The 19,623-nt window shown below is 42.9% G+C and overlaps 1 protein-coding gene across 1 annotated transcript in view; it reads right to left on the bottom strand.

The window, feature by feature from the left end:
- Window positions 1-7,923: 7,923 nt before the first annotated feature.
- Window positions 7,924-19,623, bottom strand: part of FBXO28 (F-box protein 28) — a 30,122-nt gene continuing 18,422 nt past the window's right edge. Inside the window, 2 exon segments of the mRNA XM_025877765.2 lie at window positions 7,924-12,657; window positions 14,601-14,796. Of these exon segments, the coding sequence (XP_025733550.1) occupies window positions 12,263-12,657; window positions 14,601-14,796 (591 nt within the window). The 3' untranslated portion in view covers window positions 7,924-12,262.

The raw sequence follows: 19,623 nt of genomic DNA, 5'->3' as shown, positions 1-19,623 counted from the left end.
TTTAAGGCACGGGCAGGGCACCTGGGGGGCCCAGTCAGTGAAGCGTCTGCCTTCAACTCAGGTCATGATCCCAGGACCCGGGATCGAGTCCCGCGCCTGCTTCACCCTCTCCCTCTGCTGCCCCCCGCCTGTGCTCTTTCTCTGTCAGATGAATAAATAAAATATGTTTTGTTTGTTTTTAAGATTTTATTTATTTGACAGAGAGAGACACAGCGAGAGAGGGAACACAAGCAGGGGGAGCAGGAGAGGGAGAAGCAGGCTTCCCGCCGAGCAGGGAGCCCGATGCGGGGCTCGATCCCAGGACCCTGGGACCATGACCTGAGCCGGAGGCAGACGCTTAACGACTGAGGCACCCAGGCGCCCCTGAAACTTTTCATTAGGAATTTCAGATTGAAGGGGCGCCTGGGTGGCTCAGTTGGTTGAGCGACTGCCTTCGGCTCGGGTCATGATCCTGGAGTCCCGGGATCGAGTCCCGCATCGGGCTCCCTGCTCGGCGGGGAGTCTGCTTCTCCCTCTGACCCTCTTCCCTCTCGTGCTCTCTATCTCTCATTCTCTCTCTCTCAAATAAATAAATAAAATCTTAAAAAAAAAAAAAAGGAATTTCAGATTGAACTTTTAAAAGCCTCTAAAGCCAGGAAGCCAAGCCAAGGATTGTCATCAGATGTTACCTGCGCTACTTACAGTTGGGGTGAATTCCTCCCTTCTTGAGATCCCCCCAAATAAGCTGAGGTTCCTGGACCTACCAAGAAGTGACCTTCCTTACTTACCTGGTAAGGCTTCCAAGAACCCTGAGGAAGATTCCAGACTGATTTATCCAAGCAATTCCTGAAGGCTGTGTGGTCACATCTGAGTCTATGCAGGTCTCTCTCAAATATGACATTCCAATCAAACCCTTGGCAATATGGCCAGCATTTCCAGTTGTGTTCTGTTACAAAGAAAACAGATTCTTATTGAACTTATGCAAATAACTACCCATATTGGTATGAAAAGAATCCTCAAGAGTTTCTGAATTCTGGAGGGAATAGGTCCAGAGAAAAGGTAAATATTTCATCTTTGTTTACAAAGCTGTACTGTACCAAATTGCTGGAAGGCATAGATGGTTTAAGAGAAGGCATTTCCTTAGGTCTGGAAAAACAAAACATTAAGGAACCAGCAGTATTTCAAACAAAAAGTCATAAAAAATCATAATCATCCTCGTGAGTTCATTCAGTCCCATATACTTTGTACTTGTTCTTCTGGAATCCAGTGTTTCTATTAGTTCTGGAAATTTGTACCCAGTTTAGTTTTATGATTTTAAAGTTATCAGAAAACTTGTACTTTTAAAGTCCTTTCCATGAATCTCTTTGAACACAAAGCATTTTGCAGGAACACTTTTGCAAAAGTGATCAGAGTAAAACAGTATAGCTTTGTAATAATCACCATTCTGACAGGTGTAAGGTGATATTTCATTGTGGGTTTGACTTGCATTTCCTTGATGGTTAGTGATATTGAGCATCTTTTCATGTGTCTATTGGCCATTCTGTATGTCTTCTTTTTCCTGTCAGGTTCTGAATGTCAGCTTCTAATTTGGACAATTCTGACCACAGAGCTACTCAAAAAATACTTTCAGATGGGAGTACCTGGGTGGCTAAGTAAGTTAGGCATCTGACTCTTGATTTCAGCGAGGGTCATGATCTCAGGGTGGTGAGATCGAGCCCTGCTTCAGGCTCCATGCAGAGTGTGGAGACTGCTTGGGATTCTCTCTCCGTCTCCCTACTCATGACACGTGTTCTCTCTCTGTGTATTAAAAAAAAAAAAAAATCCTTTCAAATGAAATTTACCACCATTCCCATCCCCACCTGGCTTATATTTTTTCTTTTTCCCCAGGCAGTAATTTCTCTTTCTCTTTCTCTCTCTCTCTCTATATATATATTTTAAAGATTTTATTGATTTATTTGACACAGAGAGAGAGACAGCTAGAGAGGGAACACAAGCAGGGGGAGTGGGAGAGGGAGAAGCAGGCTTCCCGCGGAGCAGGGAGCCCGATGTGGGGCTCGATCCCAGGACCCTGGGACCATGACCCAAGTCAAAGGCAGACGCTTAACGACTGAGCCACCCAGGTGCCCCTCAACTTATATTTTTAAGCCAAAGAACTGCCCCTCACCCATGAAAGCCTGATAAAAAGGAAGCTGCTAGGGTTAAAGTATAAAAGTTGGCCAGACATAGACAAATGAAAAATAGCAGACATTAGCAGAGGCTGGAGGAAGTGGGGAACGGGGAGCTATTGTTTGATGGGTACAGAGTTTCTGTTTGGGATGATGAAAAAGTTCTGGAACTGGATAGAGGTGATGGTTGTACCACATTGTGAATATACTTGATGCCACTTAATTGTACACTTCAAGATGGTTAAAATGGTAAACTATCTTACATATATTCTACCACACACATACACACAGGAACGACAGAGACTTCAGAGAAGTGTGAGACACCGTTATGTTCATCCCCTGTATACATGTAATGGGAATGTAGGCAAATTTTTCAAGGAAAAAAATAGTTGAGAACAACCCACCTATGCTGAAAAACATTATTCTATACATGCAAGAGGCTCAGTGGACTCCAAGCTCATGGACTCAATGGACAAAACAAGAGATCAATGCCCAGACACATTTTACATTGTAAAATGCTGAAACACAAGGAGAAAATCTTGAAAGAGCAAGAGAAAAATGATTCATTTCATACAAGGAGACCCCACAGCATCAACAGCTGGCTCCTCATTGGAAGCAGTGGAGACCAGAAGGCAGTGGAATGGCATAGACAAAGTGTTGGGGGGAAAACACCCTAGCAACTAAGAATCTTATATCCAGCAAAACTATCTATCTTTTTTTTTTTTTTTAAGATTTTAGTTATTCATTTGAGAGAGAGACAGAGAGAGCACAAGCAGGGAGAGAAGCAGAGGGAGAAGCAGACTCTCTGCTGAGCTGGGAGCCCAACACGAGGCTCGATCCCAGGACCTGGAGATCACGACCTGAGCTGAAGGCAGATGCTTAACCATCTGAGCCACCCAGGTGCACCGTGCAAAACTATCTTTCAAATATGAAGGTAACATTTCCAAATAAACATAAACCAAGAGAATGTGTTACTCAAAGAGCCATTTGGTAAGAAATACTACAGGAGGTTCTTCATGCTGAGAGCAAGTGACCACGGAAGATAACTCAGGTCCACATGAAAAGGTAAAGAGCACCAATAAAGTTAAGTACTTATAAAAGCTAGCATAAACACCTATTTCTTCTACTTTCTTAACTGATTTAAAAAGCAATTGTAGGGCGCCTGGCTGGCTCAGTCGTTAAGCGTCTGCCTTCAGCTCAGGTCATGACCCCAGGGTCCTGGGATCGAGTCCCACATCGGGCTCCCTCCTTGGAGGGAAGCCTGCTCTCCCTCTCCCACTCCCACTGCTTGTGTTCCTGCTCTTGCTATCTCTGTCTCTGTCAAATAAATAAATAAAATCTTTAAAAAAAAAAGCACTTGTAGAAAGCAATATGTATATAATTGTATTGCTGGCCTGATAGCATATACAAATATAAATAACAATAACAGCCCAGGTGATAAGAGCAAAGCTGCCTTGGATCAAGGAAATGACACCAGATGGTAACTCAAATCCACAGGAACAAATGAAAAGAAATGAAAATGGTAAATAAGGTGAATATAGGGGCACCTGGGTGGCTCAGTCATTAAGCGTCTGCCTTTGGCTCAGGTCATGGTCCCGGGGTCCTGGGATCAAGCCCCGCATCAAGCTCCCTGCTCCGCGGGAAGTCTGCTTCTCCCTCTCCCACTCCCCCTGCTTGTGTTCCCTCTCTTGCTGTGTCTCTCTGTCAAATAAATAAATAAAATCTTAAAAAAAAAATAAGGCGAGTATAACAAACTCCATATATAGTCCCTCTCCTCTCAGTTTCTTCCTGAAGCACAAGATTACATAAAGTAACAATTATAACAGTGTATTTGGGACTTGTGCCATACACAGATGTAATATGTTTAATGATAATAGCACAAAGCAGAGGGAAAGGAAACGGAAGTAATATTTATAGGAGTAACATTTCTATATGTCACTGAAATTAGGTTAGAATAATCTTGAACTATCCTGATAAGTTAAAAGATGTATATAGTAAACCCCTAGAGCAAGCACTATGAACATAACAAAAACATGTAGTGAAAAAAATCATTAAAGGAATTAAAATTTTACACAAGGAAATATTCACTAAACACAAAAGAAATCAGTAAGGAGGAATAGAGGGGGAAAAGACGAGACATATAAGAAACAAAAAGTAAAATAGCAAAGATAAATCCAGCTATATCGACAATAACATTAAATGTGAATGGATTAAGGAATCTAGTCAAAAGGCAGAGATTGACAGACTAGATAAAAATATAAGCTCCAAATACAGATCTTCCTTGACTTCTGATGGGGTTATGTCCTGATAAACCCTGGTAAGTTAAAAATATGAACCATAAATCAAAATGCATTTAGGGGCACCTGGCTGGCTTAGTTGGCAGAGCGTGCAACTCTTGATCACAGGGTTATAGGTTCAGGCCCCACATTGTGTGTAGAGATTACTCTAAAAAATGATTTTAAAAAATTACATTTAACACACCTAACCTACAGACCATCATAGCTTTGCCGTGCATCCTTTAAAATTTATTTGTCAGAGAGAGAGAGAGAAAGCATAGCAGGGGAAGCAGCAGGCCAGAGGGAGAAGCAGGCTTCCTGCTGAGCAGGGAGCCCAATGCGGGGCGTGATCCCAGGACCCCGGGATATGACCTGAGCTGAAGGCAGACGCTTAACTGACAGAGCCACCCAGGTGTCCCCCGTGCGCCCTTTAAATGCACTCAGAACACTATAGTTGGGCAGAACTACCTAACACAAGGCCTATTTTATAATAAAAGTGTTGAATATGTCACACAGTTTATTGACTATACTGTACTGAAAGTGAAAAGCAGAATGGTTGAAGGGTATCAGTTGTTTACCCCCGTGATCACATGGCTGACAGGAGGCTGTGACTTGCCCAGCATCGCAAGACAGTGTTGTCTCACACAGGAGAAAATAAAAATTCAAAGTATGGTTTCTACTGAGTACATATCACTTTCGCACCATTGTAACGTCGAAAAATTGTTAGACAAACCATCGTAAAGTTGGGGACTGTCTGTATATAGTGACTACAGGAGAGACCCTTCAGTTTCAGAGATGCAGATAACTTGAAAATAAAATAACGGGACAAGAGATGTCATGCAAACAGCAACAATCAGAAAGCTGGAGTGGTTTTGCAAGTATCAGATGCAATAGGCTTTCAACACAGCGATAATGGAGGTCGTTTTATAATGATAGCAAAACTGAACTGCGGGGACAAGTAGACAATTCAACCGTCATAGCTGGAGATTTGAATACCCACTCTCCAGTAATGGAGAGAACAAGAGAACAACTAGTTGTGATCCACATGGGAATAGAAGACTTGGAAACACTGCGAACCCCCTAGACCTAAAAACTATGTATAGAAAACTCTACACAAGAGCAGCAGAAGACCTATTCTTCTCTGAACATCCTCTCAGATGCTCCCCTTCTAGGTCAGAAACCAAGCTTTGAAAAGTGAAAAGGATTGCAATGATACAAGGTACGTTTCCTGACTACAGTGGAATGAGAAATGAAGTCAAAAATGGAAAGAAATTTGGGGAACTCACGTATATATGGGAATTAACCAACACAGTCCTAAATAACCAATGAGTCAAAGACAAAGTCACAAGGAAAATCAGAAAATGCTTTGAGATGAATGGGAATGAAGACACAGTACACGAAAAGTGGTGGGACACAGCCAGTCAGTACTTAGAGGGAAATCTGTAGCTGTCAAACATCACCACCAGCCACTTTCTGGACCGTTTCCCTCTTGCGAAACTGAAACTCTGCCCCTCACCCCTCTCCCGAGTCCCTGGCAGCCATCTTCTTACTTCCCGTGCCTGTGACTGTGACTGATCCACGTATGTTACATAAGTGGAATCTCAGTGCTTGTCTTTATGTGACTGGCTTATTTCACTGAGTAGGACACCCTCGAGGTTCATTCATGTTGTAGCAGGTGTCAGTCTCCTTGCTTTTGAAGGCTGAGTATCTTCCATGGTACGCACACCCCACATTTTGCTTCTGCACTCATCTGTCGGTGGACGCTTGGGTTGTTTCTACATTTTAGCCATTGTGAATAGCTTCTGTGAACATGGTGTATGTACACATATCTCTTCAAGACCCTGCTTTCTAGTTCTTTTATATACCCAGAATTGGAACTGCAGGATCGTGTAGTAATTCTATGATTTTTTTAGTGTTGTTAAAGGATATGATGAAGGATCGGAATCAACAGCCAGATGGAACTGATGCACAGGGTGAGGTGGGGGAGAGGGGCTTGGAACTTCGTGTCCTCTCCAGGCACGTGACACTCCCCACATCTCCACGGGTTCACCACCCAGAAGCTCCGATTTTTAATTTTTTGAGGACTCACCACACCGTTTTACACAGTTGTACCATTTTACCTGCCCGCCAACAGGGAAGGATAGTTCCAGTATCTCTACATCCTCACCCATACTGTTACTTTCTGGTTTTTTGTTTTGTTTTTTAAATATAGTAGCCATCGGGCGCCTGGGTGGCTCAGTTGGTTAAGCGACTGCCTTCGGCTCAGGTCATGATCCTGGAGTCCCGGGATCGAGTCCCACATCGGGCTTCCTGCTCAGCAGGGAGTCTGCTTCTCCCTCTGACCCTCTTCCCTCTCGTGCTCCCTCTCTCTCATTCTCTCTCTCTCAAATAAATAAATAAAATCTTTAAAAAAAATAAATAAATATAGTAGCCATCATAATGGACAGGAGGTGGTCTCTCATTGTAGCTTTGATTTGCATTTCCCTGATGGGTGGTGATAAGCATCTTTCTTTGGCCATTTGATTATATCCTTTGGAGAAATGTCTTAGTCCTCACACAGTTTTAAATCGGGTTGTTTTTCACGGCTGAGATTTAAGAGTTCTCTAAACGTTGCGGATATTAACCATTTATCAGATACATGATTTGCAAATAATTACTCCCATTTTGTGGGTTGTCTTTTAACTCTGATAGTGTCTTCCGATGCACAGAACTTTTACATTTTCACGAAGTCCAATTTGTGAGATTGACTTGTATGTTTTCATTTCACTGAAATTCTAAACATTTATTTTAGAGCTGGAGGGAATTTTGAAAAGTGAACTGGTATTTGTCCTGACAGGGCAAAAGAACCAGTGGTGATCTTTTGAATTGACTGGCAACATATATTATAGGAAGGCAACTCTGGATTCGTATTAGTGGCCTTGGACCCCGTCTACTGTTAGGACTGCCTCATATAGGATTACAGGTCCTAGAAGCCTTAAAAATGTTTTACCTGCATGCTTAGGGTGAATCCATTGCCAAAAAACTTCAGGACAAAAGTTGCCTTCTTCAAGGGCTGCCTTTTTGTGCTATTAAGTTCTATATGTTACTCAACATTAGCAATTTTGTCATTGACTGCTCCTAGTAGATGTATGGAATGTTCATCTATATGTATATTTATATGTATATTGAACTTAGAATTAATGTAATCTAGAGTCTCGAAGCTCCCAGCTGGTTCAGAATGTAGTACAGCGTAGTGGGAAGCACGTGAGCTTTGGAGGCAGGCAGGTCTGTGTTCAAATGCCACTTGGGCACTTGGTGTCTAATACCATAGATAAGCTGCTCAACCGGTGTTTAAGTTCCCTAGATGGGGCGCACCTGCTCCACCAGGCGGCTGGGAAGGCTGGAAGAACAGATGGAAAACACACACAGCAGATGCTTCCGGTGGTGGTAGCTAGCAACACAGCGTTTGTTAGAGGCGGAGCTCCGCCATCTTTTGTGCAGGAAATACAAAGAAAACAAGTAGCACTGGTTACAACACATTTATTCACGTACCCTGTTGTGTGAGCGGGAGGTGCTTTTCACTTTCAATAATTCAATTAGGTTATAACAATTGAAATTCCAGAAGGCAAACTAGTAATTTATTGGTGCTCATGAGCATAAGTAAACAGACATGGTACCACATGAAGGAATTTTAAAAACACTTCTAAACTTTTGGTATAGTTTTGAATATGGACCAGTATACTTTGGCAATGGACCTCATAGATTTCCAATATGCTTCTAAATCCCATGGTTCTCTTCAGACACAAGTTAAGTTTGGATTTAACTTTTGAATTTTAGGAATTTAACAAAGATTCTTCGGAAGCTGGAAAAGGCCAACATTACTTAAGCTATACTTACCACGAACATAAAGTACTGCTACTAAAAAGAAAATGGTGGGCAGCAGTCAACCGAGTGCTAGTTTCATTTTTTAGATTGCTTTAGTATTTTTTGAAAAGAATTGACCTCAGATAGCGGGCTACAGAAGCTTGTTATTTCCGAGGAGTTTTAACTTCATAACCTTTCGTGGACTAAAGGGACTCAGGTCTCAAGAAACTGGACGGCATTATCAGATCGGACCTTATGTGTTCTCTATTAGAAATAGCCGGTTCTGAGAGCCTGCATCATACGGGACGTTTACTTTTAAGAATGCCTCTATTCCCGGCTTCAGATCGTACTTACATGATATTTCGAGAGGGCTCTGTAACAAATGGGTACTCACTGCTAGGGCAGCATGTAAGAATGTGCTGATCGCCAAGGATGAGATTTTACGTTACATTAAATTAAAATTCTATACTGTTGGAAACATACAAGATCAGGAGTTCCTAGATCCTAGAAAATATTAATGGCTAAGGAAATAGAGAACTCAGGAAAGGGATCCACCTCCAAGAAACTCTCAGTAAAACAGAATTAAGTCCCCTGTCTTAGGAAACAGTTTCCTATTGATCAGGAACTGGGACATCATACATTGTTTCTTTGGAGATTAAAGTGCAGGCTATGAAATGGCATAGAAAACAATGCATAAAATAGTGCAATCTCAAGGTGCCATGGTTTTTGCTTCTTACACATAGCCTCTGTTCATACGTCCATCTTTTCTAAAACAAACAAACAAAAAAATCCAGCTAGAGTGACACCTTTAGCTTATTTATTTAGGCATGACTCATACTGTTTTACCCACCTTCGGGGCTACATAGAATATTTCAACATTTTAACAAGTAGAATAATAGCGCATAACACCTTGAAACTACTAAATAGAGATTAAGGCAAGCCCCTGTAAAGTTCAGTATTCCAAAAAACACGTCTTACCAAAAAACAAAAACAAAAACAAAGCTGCTTCTAAAACCAGTGGCTTTAGACCAGATGGCAGCCCGACAGTCTTTAAAGCAGTCTGATGCATTACTGGTGCTCCGTCTGCGTCTGCCTCGGCACTTCCAGGCTCTGCACAGCGACAAAGGAGCTTGAAAAGCAGCAGGTTCTGTAACCTCACGTCCTGAAAGAATCCGTATTTCGATTATGTGAAAACCGAGCCGAGTCCATGTGGGAGAGACGTGGGGGGCCCTGGGTGGGTGAGGCGGGGGCAAGTCCCCGTCGTTCCTGACGCCTCTTCCCCTCGGGTCTGTGTCACGGGCGCTGCGCCATAATCGAGTCACTAGTGGGAGTGACCCGCTGACACAGAGAAGCCTCCTCTGAGAAACAGCCAAGGAAGAGGACCCAAGGAACTCATGGCATCTCGTTCCAGGACAACATGACGCTCCCATCTGGCGCTGAAGCCACCGGTGTCTAACCCCAGGCAAGGGCAAGACTCTTCCCATTCGGGAGGCTAGTCTGCAACCTTCCCGTGGCATGTCGGTTTTAGCGGATGCAAATTTGTGATCCGTCGAACCCTAAATGCCACTATGCTATCCCAAAGCAAGTGTAACAGCTATCAAATCAGTCAAGGCCACAGCCTAACGTGTTTTTAGCGAGATGTCTTAAGTCAGATTTAAGACTTAAGCAGACAACTGAACTGTAGTGCTTTCTTCTCCTACTCTTCTGGAACATTCGTGCATTAACAAGTGCAACTCAGGGGCCTTCTGGACAGTTACGAGCGAATCCTGTGTAAGTGTGGATTTTGAAACAGAAAATCTACCTTCTGATAGTGTGGATGCTTCCTGTGAAAGCCAAATACTCATGCTAACTAATGGAAGATTCTACATACATTTAGGGTGTCTAGGTGTAGTTTAAAAAGAAACCCAGGGACTTTAAATAGTTCATGAACAACTGCTCATCATCTGAGGTTGTATCCCTTTGATGCGTAAGGATCCTACTTTGTAAACCTGTAAACATGTTACCTGGTTAATAGAGTCTTCCTATTACCGGGAAGGCAGACTATTCACAGCCATGAGTATTCCAGTAGGCCTGCTCCAGAGTTAGGACAATATGGCTAAATCCTAGGATTACAAAAATGACACCTGCCGAGAAAACGAGTTCCAGACGGGGACTTTTATGGATGACCTTGGCTGACAAATGTTTTTTGGAAATTGTTTATTTTAAAATTACCTTCCCAACAAACCATGAAACACTTGGATGTTATATGGTATTTTTTTTTGTTTTTTCATTGAAAACGTACTACATTGTAAATGGAGTTTCCAAGTCAGACAGAAAATTGATCAAAATCTAAGGACAGTATTATGGAAGGACAATCTTAAAAATGGGTAAGAAAAAGTTTCGTTTGGTGAGGTTAAAGGATGCATAACCGTGTCATGGTGGACGGGTGAAAAGGGCGGTAACTTTGTGCTTTTATTCAACTAAGGTACTTACCAAAACCTTAGGTTTTATGCAGGTGTCAAACTCCCACCTGGACAGGGATAATTTTCTATATTACACCTAAAACTATTTTAAAGAACTGAAGCCCAAGGCAACAGTTGTTGAGAGTTGATAAAAGAACTTATCAGTCAAATAATAACTACATAATTTAGTACATTAACATAAAACGAGGACAGTAATAGTTGAAGGTCTCAAAAATATACAAGTGGGGAAAGAAACCACTGTACACAATTTGGAGGTTGTTAAAGTGACCGCTTAGCAGTGTGAACAGTGCAAGACATGCTTTTCCAGTTACACGCTCAAAACAGGAGTGCAAACGAAATTAAAGCTTTTGTTTAAAGTTGTAGGATAAGGAAAGCTTGAAATTAATATTTAAAAGCTTCCCTCAGGTCATCTCCCAGAAATGAAATGATGAAAATGCTTTTTCATAGTAGGATGTTCTTCAATGAGCTTTCTTTCAATGGCAAAACTGTATCCCACAAGCTGGGTCCCCTGCTCACACCCGTGGTGATCACCACACTGATCCACGAACACACACGGTGGTGAGTAAGGGCCACTACCAGTCCCCAGAGGTCCAACACTGACAGAGCCTTGGAGTTTGGGGTTCTGCCTTGGCCACTGCACCTGAACCCTAGAGAGAACAGAGAAAGCGATGGGCTTTGATGCTCCCTCATTCCCCTAAAACCGGAGGACAAATGGACTGACTAATTCTTCCCTGGAGGCAAGCTGTTGTGGTGGTGGAAGATGGTAGGTGCTCAAATAAACTAACGCTGCTCTAGAAAGTGGAGAAGTAGAGAGGTTCAAGGTCAATACCAGTGCAAGAGCTTTTTACGTGAGCTGACTAGGCGATGCGTGCATGCATCCATGCAAATGCAGGGCGTGGTCCCAGAAGAGAACTGAAAACATGTGTAGAACAACTGGATAAGTCCCTTGCCAGTAGTTTATAAAAATATATAGTCAATACTGTAGAGGCCCCTCCTATAGTCAACACTATGGAAGTCCGTTTTAGTTACCCATTACTTCGATACCAAAAAGCATTTACTACTTTTCAGACATTCCAGACAAAGGTCACTTATAACAAAAAGTCAACTTTTTCTTTTTTTTTTTTTTTTTTTTAAAACAAGATACTGTCCATTTAAAAAGTAGGTCTTTTCTTTCAAGTGAAACAGGACATTTTCTGTATTCAACTTAACTTCTAGTCTGTCCAGACTGGTTTGTTTAGATCCTTCTGTAATGTGCATATATGCAAGAACAAATAAACTTACTTTAAACATTATCTGCACAGAAAAAAAGTTAACTCCTCAAAACATGATAGGACAGGTCTGGTTAGTACAAATCTATTGCAAAGTAAAAAGGTTCTGTGCATCAGTTCAACCAGGAGAAGCGGGAGAAGACTGTCCCAACCGTGAGAGTTCAAGCTGAAGTTGTGTTCTTTCTGAAAGACCAGAAGCCTCCGGGGCGTCCTGAGGTACGTAACTGCTTCAGCCACGTCTTCCTCTGGAGCCAGGACCCGCCCCCACTTTACTTTCTATTCCGGAGACGCTTAGATTTCCTAAGGGAGTCTATGGCTTCAGCTGCCTTTTTCCGTTTCCGAGGAGACTCTTCGTTCTGCCCAGCCCCTGAGGAGTTTCCCACCGCGCTCTCCATGACTTCCCGCAGTTTGCGCTCCAGCTCCGCCAACCGCGCGTTCTGTTCGCCTATGATCTGGGTCTGCTCTAGCAGTTTCTGGTCCTGGTCTTGAAGCTGCTTCTGCTGTTCCTGCACTTTGGTGCGAAGCTCGGAAATTTCACGCCTGAGAACAGTCACACCGGCACCGTTTGTCTTAACCTGCTGCTGGAGTTTGGTTACCTCTTGTCGTGAAGGGTTTTGCTTGGAGAAGAGCTGCATTGTTGTGAGGGCTGCAGAAGGTCCCGGAACTGCGGAGAAATGGTTTTAAATGGTCATTAATCACTTAAAATGTCTCATCATTGGTAATACTTCATTAAACTTCTTTTGAAACGGAATATCCTTCTAATATCACTTCCAATAATGTTCTCTTGGCAATCTACTTGGTTGAATGGATTAATCAGACACCCCAGTCTTAACGGTAAATGAGCCTGAATTCCAATGCTTGGGTTCATGTGGCAATGGGTGGATCGCCAGGAAATGGAGAGGGGCATTTAGCGGCATCAACTTGTGCTAAAATACTGGAGAACATTTTTAAGACTTACTAAGAAAACACAAGTAGTAAAACTAGAATAGAACTATTTTCTATCTTCTTTCACACGAGCAACTGTAAACATTCGAGTTAGAAGTACAGGTCTATCATGTTTTTAAGTTCTCTCTGCACTTAATTCTATACAAGAGCTTCCACGTTAGCCAAACACGGATACCATCAAAAAGTGGGTTACATCACACACAATGATCGTGAAGAGGTTCTGAGGTGATGCAAGACGGCTTTGGAATCATTCTGTTTTAGGAATACTACAAGTTAACATCGGCATAAAAATCACTATCACAAACCAATAACGCCCTTTTTAAAAAATGTTATCTCTCCTTTTTTAAATAATTTTTTTAAGATTTAATTCATTTGACAGAGACACAGCAAGAAAGGGAACACAAGCAGGGGGAGTGGCAGAGGGAGAAGCAGGCTTCCCGCCGAGCAGGGAGCCCGATGCGGGGCTCGATCCCAGGACCCTGGGATCATGACCTGAGCTGAAGGCAGACGCTAAACGACTGAGCCACCCAGGCACCCTAAAAAATGTTATCTCTTAAAGGTTTTCTAAAAGGACTAAATGGATCCATTCCTACCCTAAACCCGTCCTAACAATCTCCTTGTACATACATATAAATATTTTCCTGGACTGACGCATTGTTCCTTCTCTCTCTGCGTACCTTCATCTAATTTCCACTAACACATCCATAATAATAAATTACTAATGTATGAATGCTGAGATGCTACAGGCTTTATGATTCAATTACAGACAGCCACTCGGTCACCCCACTGAGCACTTCTAGGGAGCTAACTCATCCAAACAGAACAAAATGTCTTACTAAAAAAGGTTTTCTGATGTAAAGTATTTGCAAAGGTTGAAGATATTTTGACCAATTTGGGCACAAATCTCTCAGATTGGATGTACTTTTTTTTTTTTTAAGATTTTATTTATTTATTTGAGAGAGAGAGAGAAGGAGAGACAGTGAGAGAGTACAAGCAGGGAGGAGAGGGAGAAGCAGGCTTCCCGCGGAGCAAGGAGCCTGATGCAGGGCTCGATCCCAGGACGCTGGGACCATGACCCGAGCCAAAATGCAGACGCCCAACTGACTGAGCCACCCAGGTGCCCCTCGGATCAGATATACTTTTGCAAAAGAGCTACCACAGAAGCAGTGATAGGGTTCAAAGCAGCCTTATGTACCCTGTCTTTTCAAGTAGCGGCCAGACCCTCTAGGGGCTGAAATAATTAAGTGAATATTCCATGAAGAAGTTTTTGGGTTTTATCTGGTATATTATAATTCTGTTTTAGCAAAATGGATATTAACTAGTCAGAAACATCAACAAACAAACAAAAAAACCCTACATATATATTTGTGGCTTTTTACCCAGAAATTCTAATACATTTATTGTATGCCAATAGTTATGGATATGTACAAGATGTAGCCAGGGGATTGTTCTTCAAAGTGTAAATACTGCAAATGTGCCTAACAGCAGTGGGTCAGTTACACAAGTTACGGTCTGTAATCAATGTGTCCTTAAAAATCATGTTGCAGATACTATTTACAGACACAGAAAAGGGCTCGATGTATGATTAAGTGTGGGGGCGGGGAACAAGTTAGGGAACTGTGTCTGAATGTTACTTTACACTGAACACATCAACAAGAGTACCTGGAGGAGAGCCCATGAGTCTTCCGGACACATCTGATCCTGGTAACTTCCTCTTCAGAATGGGCACGATCTTCTCATCAAAGTACTCCATCGCCATGGAGGAGATGTCCCTTAACTCTTGAAGTACTTCATGAGCTCGCTGAGGGGCTCTGGTAGAATTGACGTATCTCAACACACGATAAATCTCATCAATCACCTAAAACAAGGAGTCTCATTAGCACTTTCCACTGTGTTTAAAAGAAAATGACTCACCACTTCTTGTGCGATCCTGGTAAAGACCTCCGGGGTGATGGGACCGAGGTGCTGGCCACTGGTGACAAGACGTCTGTCCCACACAGCTTTGGGCTTGTTATAATCCTTCACCGGCCTCACATGCACATTTATTAAAATTTTCTGTATCAGGTGCTGGGGCTAAGGACTTAGGATGAATAAAACACAGCTTTCGCTCTGAGGGAAAGCACAGGGCGACAGTGTAAATGGGTGATAGGAAAAGGGTGTACAAGCCGCTACAGAAACTGACCCAAACGCACTTCACTGCAGCCGGATGGTTTCCCAAAGCCCCGGGGACCTGACCTGACATCCTGCTCCGGGACCAGGCGCTCTGTCCTCGGAGCTTTTGTTTCTCTTAAACCTGCTATGGATTGGGATGAGGTCTCCTCGGGTCCCCCTCTCCCACTATCAGCAAAGGGTAGCGAGAGACCCCTTTTCACTTTAAGGGTAATCGCAGTGGGGAAGCACAGGCATGACGTATGTGGGGAAGAAACAGTCCTGACCGTCCCGGGTCCTGACCCTCTTGCTGGGATGGCGGCCGGACCTTCCCTAGGCACTCTGGGCCTCAGCTCTAGTCCTTAGAACTGATAAACTGCACCTGTAAACTAACTTGTACCATATTCTTATCTTTACTGATTTTGGTCTTTGAGGTAATGGTGTGAAAGGTCTCTCTCTCCCTTTGCTCAGGTCTTCCATTAGGAAAGGTAACATTTCTAAATTTTACTATAGGGAGATTATGTTAGTCAAGTGGGATAATCCACGTTTTCAATAAAATTAAAACCATTCTCTTTCCTCTGTCCCAAAGTTACACTCGAAGGACAAGACGAAGGAGAGACGGCCCGACGGCTTCTACCGTTCAGAGTGACTCAGGGCAGCAACGGCACATGTTAGGAAAGCGTGGTGCCGACCCAATTTTCAAAATATTTCACCCTCCAAGTGGGTTTAATTACTTTCCAAAAATTACTTTAGCAGCAAGAATGTAAGGGCATGATGAGTCTTGAGGTCTACTGGAAAGATCACAGGCCTTAGGCTGGTCACTTAAACTTTTTTTTTTTTTAATAGCTTGTGATTTTTCTACTTCTCAGCAGATCATTCCTGCAATCTTTTTTATTTTTTTTTAAGTTTTATTTATTCTTTTTAATAATGTCTACCCAATGTGGGCCTCGAACCCAGGGCCCAGAGAGCGCTCACTCCACTGACTGAGCCAGCCGGGAGCCCCTGGTCACTCAAACTCTTAATGGCTGTTTCTACAGCTTTCAAATATGCCGCATGCTGAATCCCTCCTGAGCCTGAGGTGCTAACATAATATTTTACAAAGTATGCTACTGACCACATACGGCGCGTCTCTCATGCTCACAGCTCGTGTTAAAACTGGCAGCGTCGTAATACACGACATACCATAGACACGACTGAAGACTGAAGAGGGCAAGAGGGGTGGGGGTGGGAGGGGGCGCCAGGAAAGTGGCGGGGGGAGACAAGAGGGGCAGGGCGGGGACACCGAGAAAGGGGGCAGTGGCAAGAACAGATTGATTTTTCTTCTTTCGTTTTAAAGGTTCATGGACCGTATATATTTATTTTGGGGCAAGCACAGTAAAAAGAAGAAATGTTCCCAAATAATACTGATTTCTAAGAACATCTTCATATTAAAATCAATTTTAAAAGAAACAAAAAACACAACATTTTGGAAACATTCGATAAACTCGAAAGAATATTCCTCAAAATAAGGGACCCATGTTCTTCAAAAGTGAAGATCAAGCTACACAAAGGAAGCCGAGGAAGTATTCCACATTAAGGAGGTTACAGAGTCTAGCGTGACCGTGGCCTGGGGTCCGGGCTGAGAAAAAGAGCAGCTAGGACGGGTATCACTGATCAGTGGTGAAATCTGATGCGGGTTGTCAGTGAGAGAGGCCATCGTACCAAAGTTACATTTCCTGATTTGGTAACTGCGCTGTGGCTCAGTTAGAGAATGCCCTTTCTCAGGCAATACATCAGAATATTTAAGAATAAAGGTTCACAGTATCTCCACTATTTTGAAATGGTTCAGAAAAAATAAAACATATACAGAAGAATAAAAGCAAGCAGGACAACAGGTAAATAACTGTGGGATCTGGATAAAAGATATATGGGAAATCCTTGTACTATTCTTGCAATTTTTGTGCAAATGTGAAATTGCATCAAGACAAGAAGTTACCCAAAAAAGAGAAGAGATTACAAAATGCGATCCTGCCATTCCTCCTGCTGCCTCCCTGGCCAAAACATTAAAAACCAACCAACAAAACCTAATTCTTTCAGTTTGCTCAGGGAAATCTAGCCTCATGACCTTGCATAATCATTTACACTGAAAATCCTGACTTTTAGGAATCACTGGGTTTCAATAAGCACAGAAGTGTTACCAGGGCCTACTGGTAATGCCTTAATTAAGAACAGGGGCTCACCATGTCTTTCTTCATATTTCCCAGAACAGTCAGCTGGCCTCTGTTTATGTGTGCTTCAGTATGTGTGAACTGCTAACACGGACCCTGAATTTACTGTGAAAAGTGTGACTTCTGTCAGATGACTTGAAAAATGTCCAGAGGAGTGAACTGGGCACCTACAGCCTCTTAGTTCTAAGAGAAGATGGACGGAATATCAATACAGTGGTCAAGGGTCAGCAGTTGGGGCCCTGCTGGACCTGCAGCTGTTTCTGTCAATAAAGTTTTATTGGAACACATGCACACGTGTGTGTTTCCCACATGCTGTCCACGGCTTTTCTCAGAGCTGAGGAGCCAAGAGAGACCACGTGGCCTGCAGAGCCAGAAATGCGTACTACCTGGCCCTTTACAGAAAAAGTCTGATGATCCCTTTCTAGGACTGACAATGGCAAACTCCTGACGAGTCTGAATTCTTCAGACCGATTTTCTTTTAATGTCCTTGTGATCGTATGGTCTGTGTGTCGAGAGCCCCCATTTTAACCCCTTTGGTGAGTAGGACCTAGTTTTTCACTCAGCAGGAGGGCAATGACCCAGCCGTCTGGAGTTGGAAGGGGACCTGTAGGTTTAAATGCAGAGCCGCGCCCCACCCTGCCGTGTTAGCCCCACTCTTGGCGGTGCTTGGAGCTTTCTGGAGGCCAGCTGTGCTGAGGACGCTGCCTCCCAGCTTCCGCGTGGCCCATCCAGGCTTTAACTTCCTCAGATCCCTAAACCAGCCACCACTGGCCCGTGTACTTTCCAGCTTCCAGAAGTTTGTTGCTGTTGCTCTCCTAACTTCCCTCTTGGGGTCTCTGTTTTCTTTTCTTTTTAAAATTAGCTTCTTTACTATAAGAGCAAGCTTTGGGAGGAATTCGAGGTAATATGTATTTAATCTGCCATCTTTAACCTACCACTTGATTTTAGGAGTAAATTTGACTACTATTTAAGAGAATAATTTTATTTTTATTTTTAGAGAGGAGAGGAGCAGAGGGAGAGAGAATCTCAAGTAGGCTCTGTGCTGAGCGTGGAGCCCGACATGGGGCTCGATCCCACAACCCTGAGATCATGACCTGAGCGAAAACCAAGAGTCGGACGCTTAAGCGACTAAGCCACCCACACGCCCCAGAGAATAATTTTAAAAATGCTTTTTTCCCAAGTATTAAAAATTCCAAAATTCTTATATCAGGCATTCTAATTTAAACTATAATGTTGATATTACCCAGGTTCACTTAAATAGCTTGTGAAAGAGTAATCTGCAAATGAAATGTTTACTATAGACATGAATTCTACCAAAACTATAAAAATGAGATATTTTATGAAGTATGAAAATTCCTGAATTTATTTTTTAAAAGAGTTTACTTATTTATTTGACAGAGAGAGACACAGCGAGAGGCACAGCAAGAGGCAGAACACAAGCAGGGGGAGTGGGAGAAGCAGGCTTCCCACTGAGCAGGGAGCCTGTTACAGGGCTCGATCCCAGGACCCTGGGATCATGACCTGAGCTGAAGGCAGACACCCAACCAACTGAGCCACCCAGGCGTCCTGAAAGTTCCTGAAGTTTTAAGTAAAATCCAGAAGCAGGATCTGGGGGAACACAAGAATAATCTAATATAGAAACTATATGCCAGATCAAGATTATATGTTATATTGAGAAAGAATTATAGTATTATTTTTTAAAGATCTTATTTGTGAGAGAGAGAGAGAGAGAGAGAGAGAGACAGCACAAGCAGGGGGAGTGACAGGCAGGGGGAGAAGCAGACTCCCCGCTGAGCAGGGAGCCTGATGCGGGGCTCGATCCCAGGACCCTGAGATCATGACCTGAGCTGGAGGCAGATGCTTAACCAAATAAGCCACCCAGGCGCCCCAGAGCAGGCGACTCTTGATCTTGGGGTCATGAGTTGGGCTCAGAGATCACTTAAACAAAACAACAAAAAAAGTAATATTCTGAGTATACAGTGTTTGTTGTTTTAGGCAAAATATAAGCTATAAAGATGGCACTTTTAAGAAACAAAGTAATCCAAGGTGAATTAAGTGTGATAATAAAAACAAAAATCATTTCTGTGTTTGTTTGTTTTTTTTGTGGGGTTGTTTTTTAGGTTTACAGGAGAAAACTTCGGGTGAGTTTTTGTGAAGACACAGGTACTATTAAGGAAAAATCAGCAGGCTGGTGCAAAACTTCTGTCAAACCCATCTGCTGCTGAGCCTCAGTTTTCTTACCAAGGGAACAGGACTCGACCTTCCATGGCCATGTGGAAAGCAAAGGAGTCAGTGAACATGAACGTGCTCTGAGGATTAGAAGAAGTATT

Source organism: Callorhinus ursinus, unplaced genomic scaffold (genome assembly GCF_003265705.2).
Source record: "Callorhinus ursinus isolate GAN/ISIS: 27379988/994484 unplaced genomic scaffold, GSC_fseal_2.0 scaffold13, whole genome shotgun sequence".
Taxonomy (NCBI): domain Eukaryota; kingdom Metazoa; phylum Chordata; class Mammalia; order Carnivora; family Otariidae; genus Callorhinus; species Callorhinus ursinus.
This window is presented reverse-complemented; position numbering and strand designations above follow the sequence as displayed.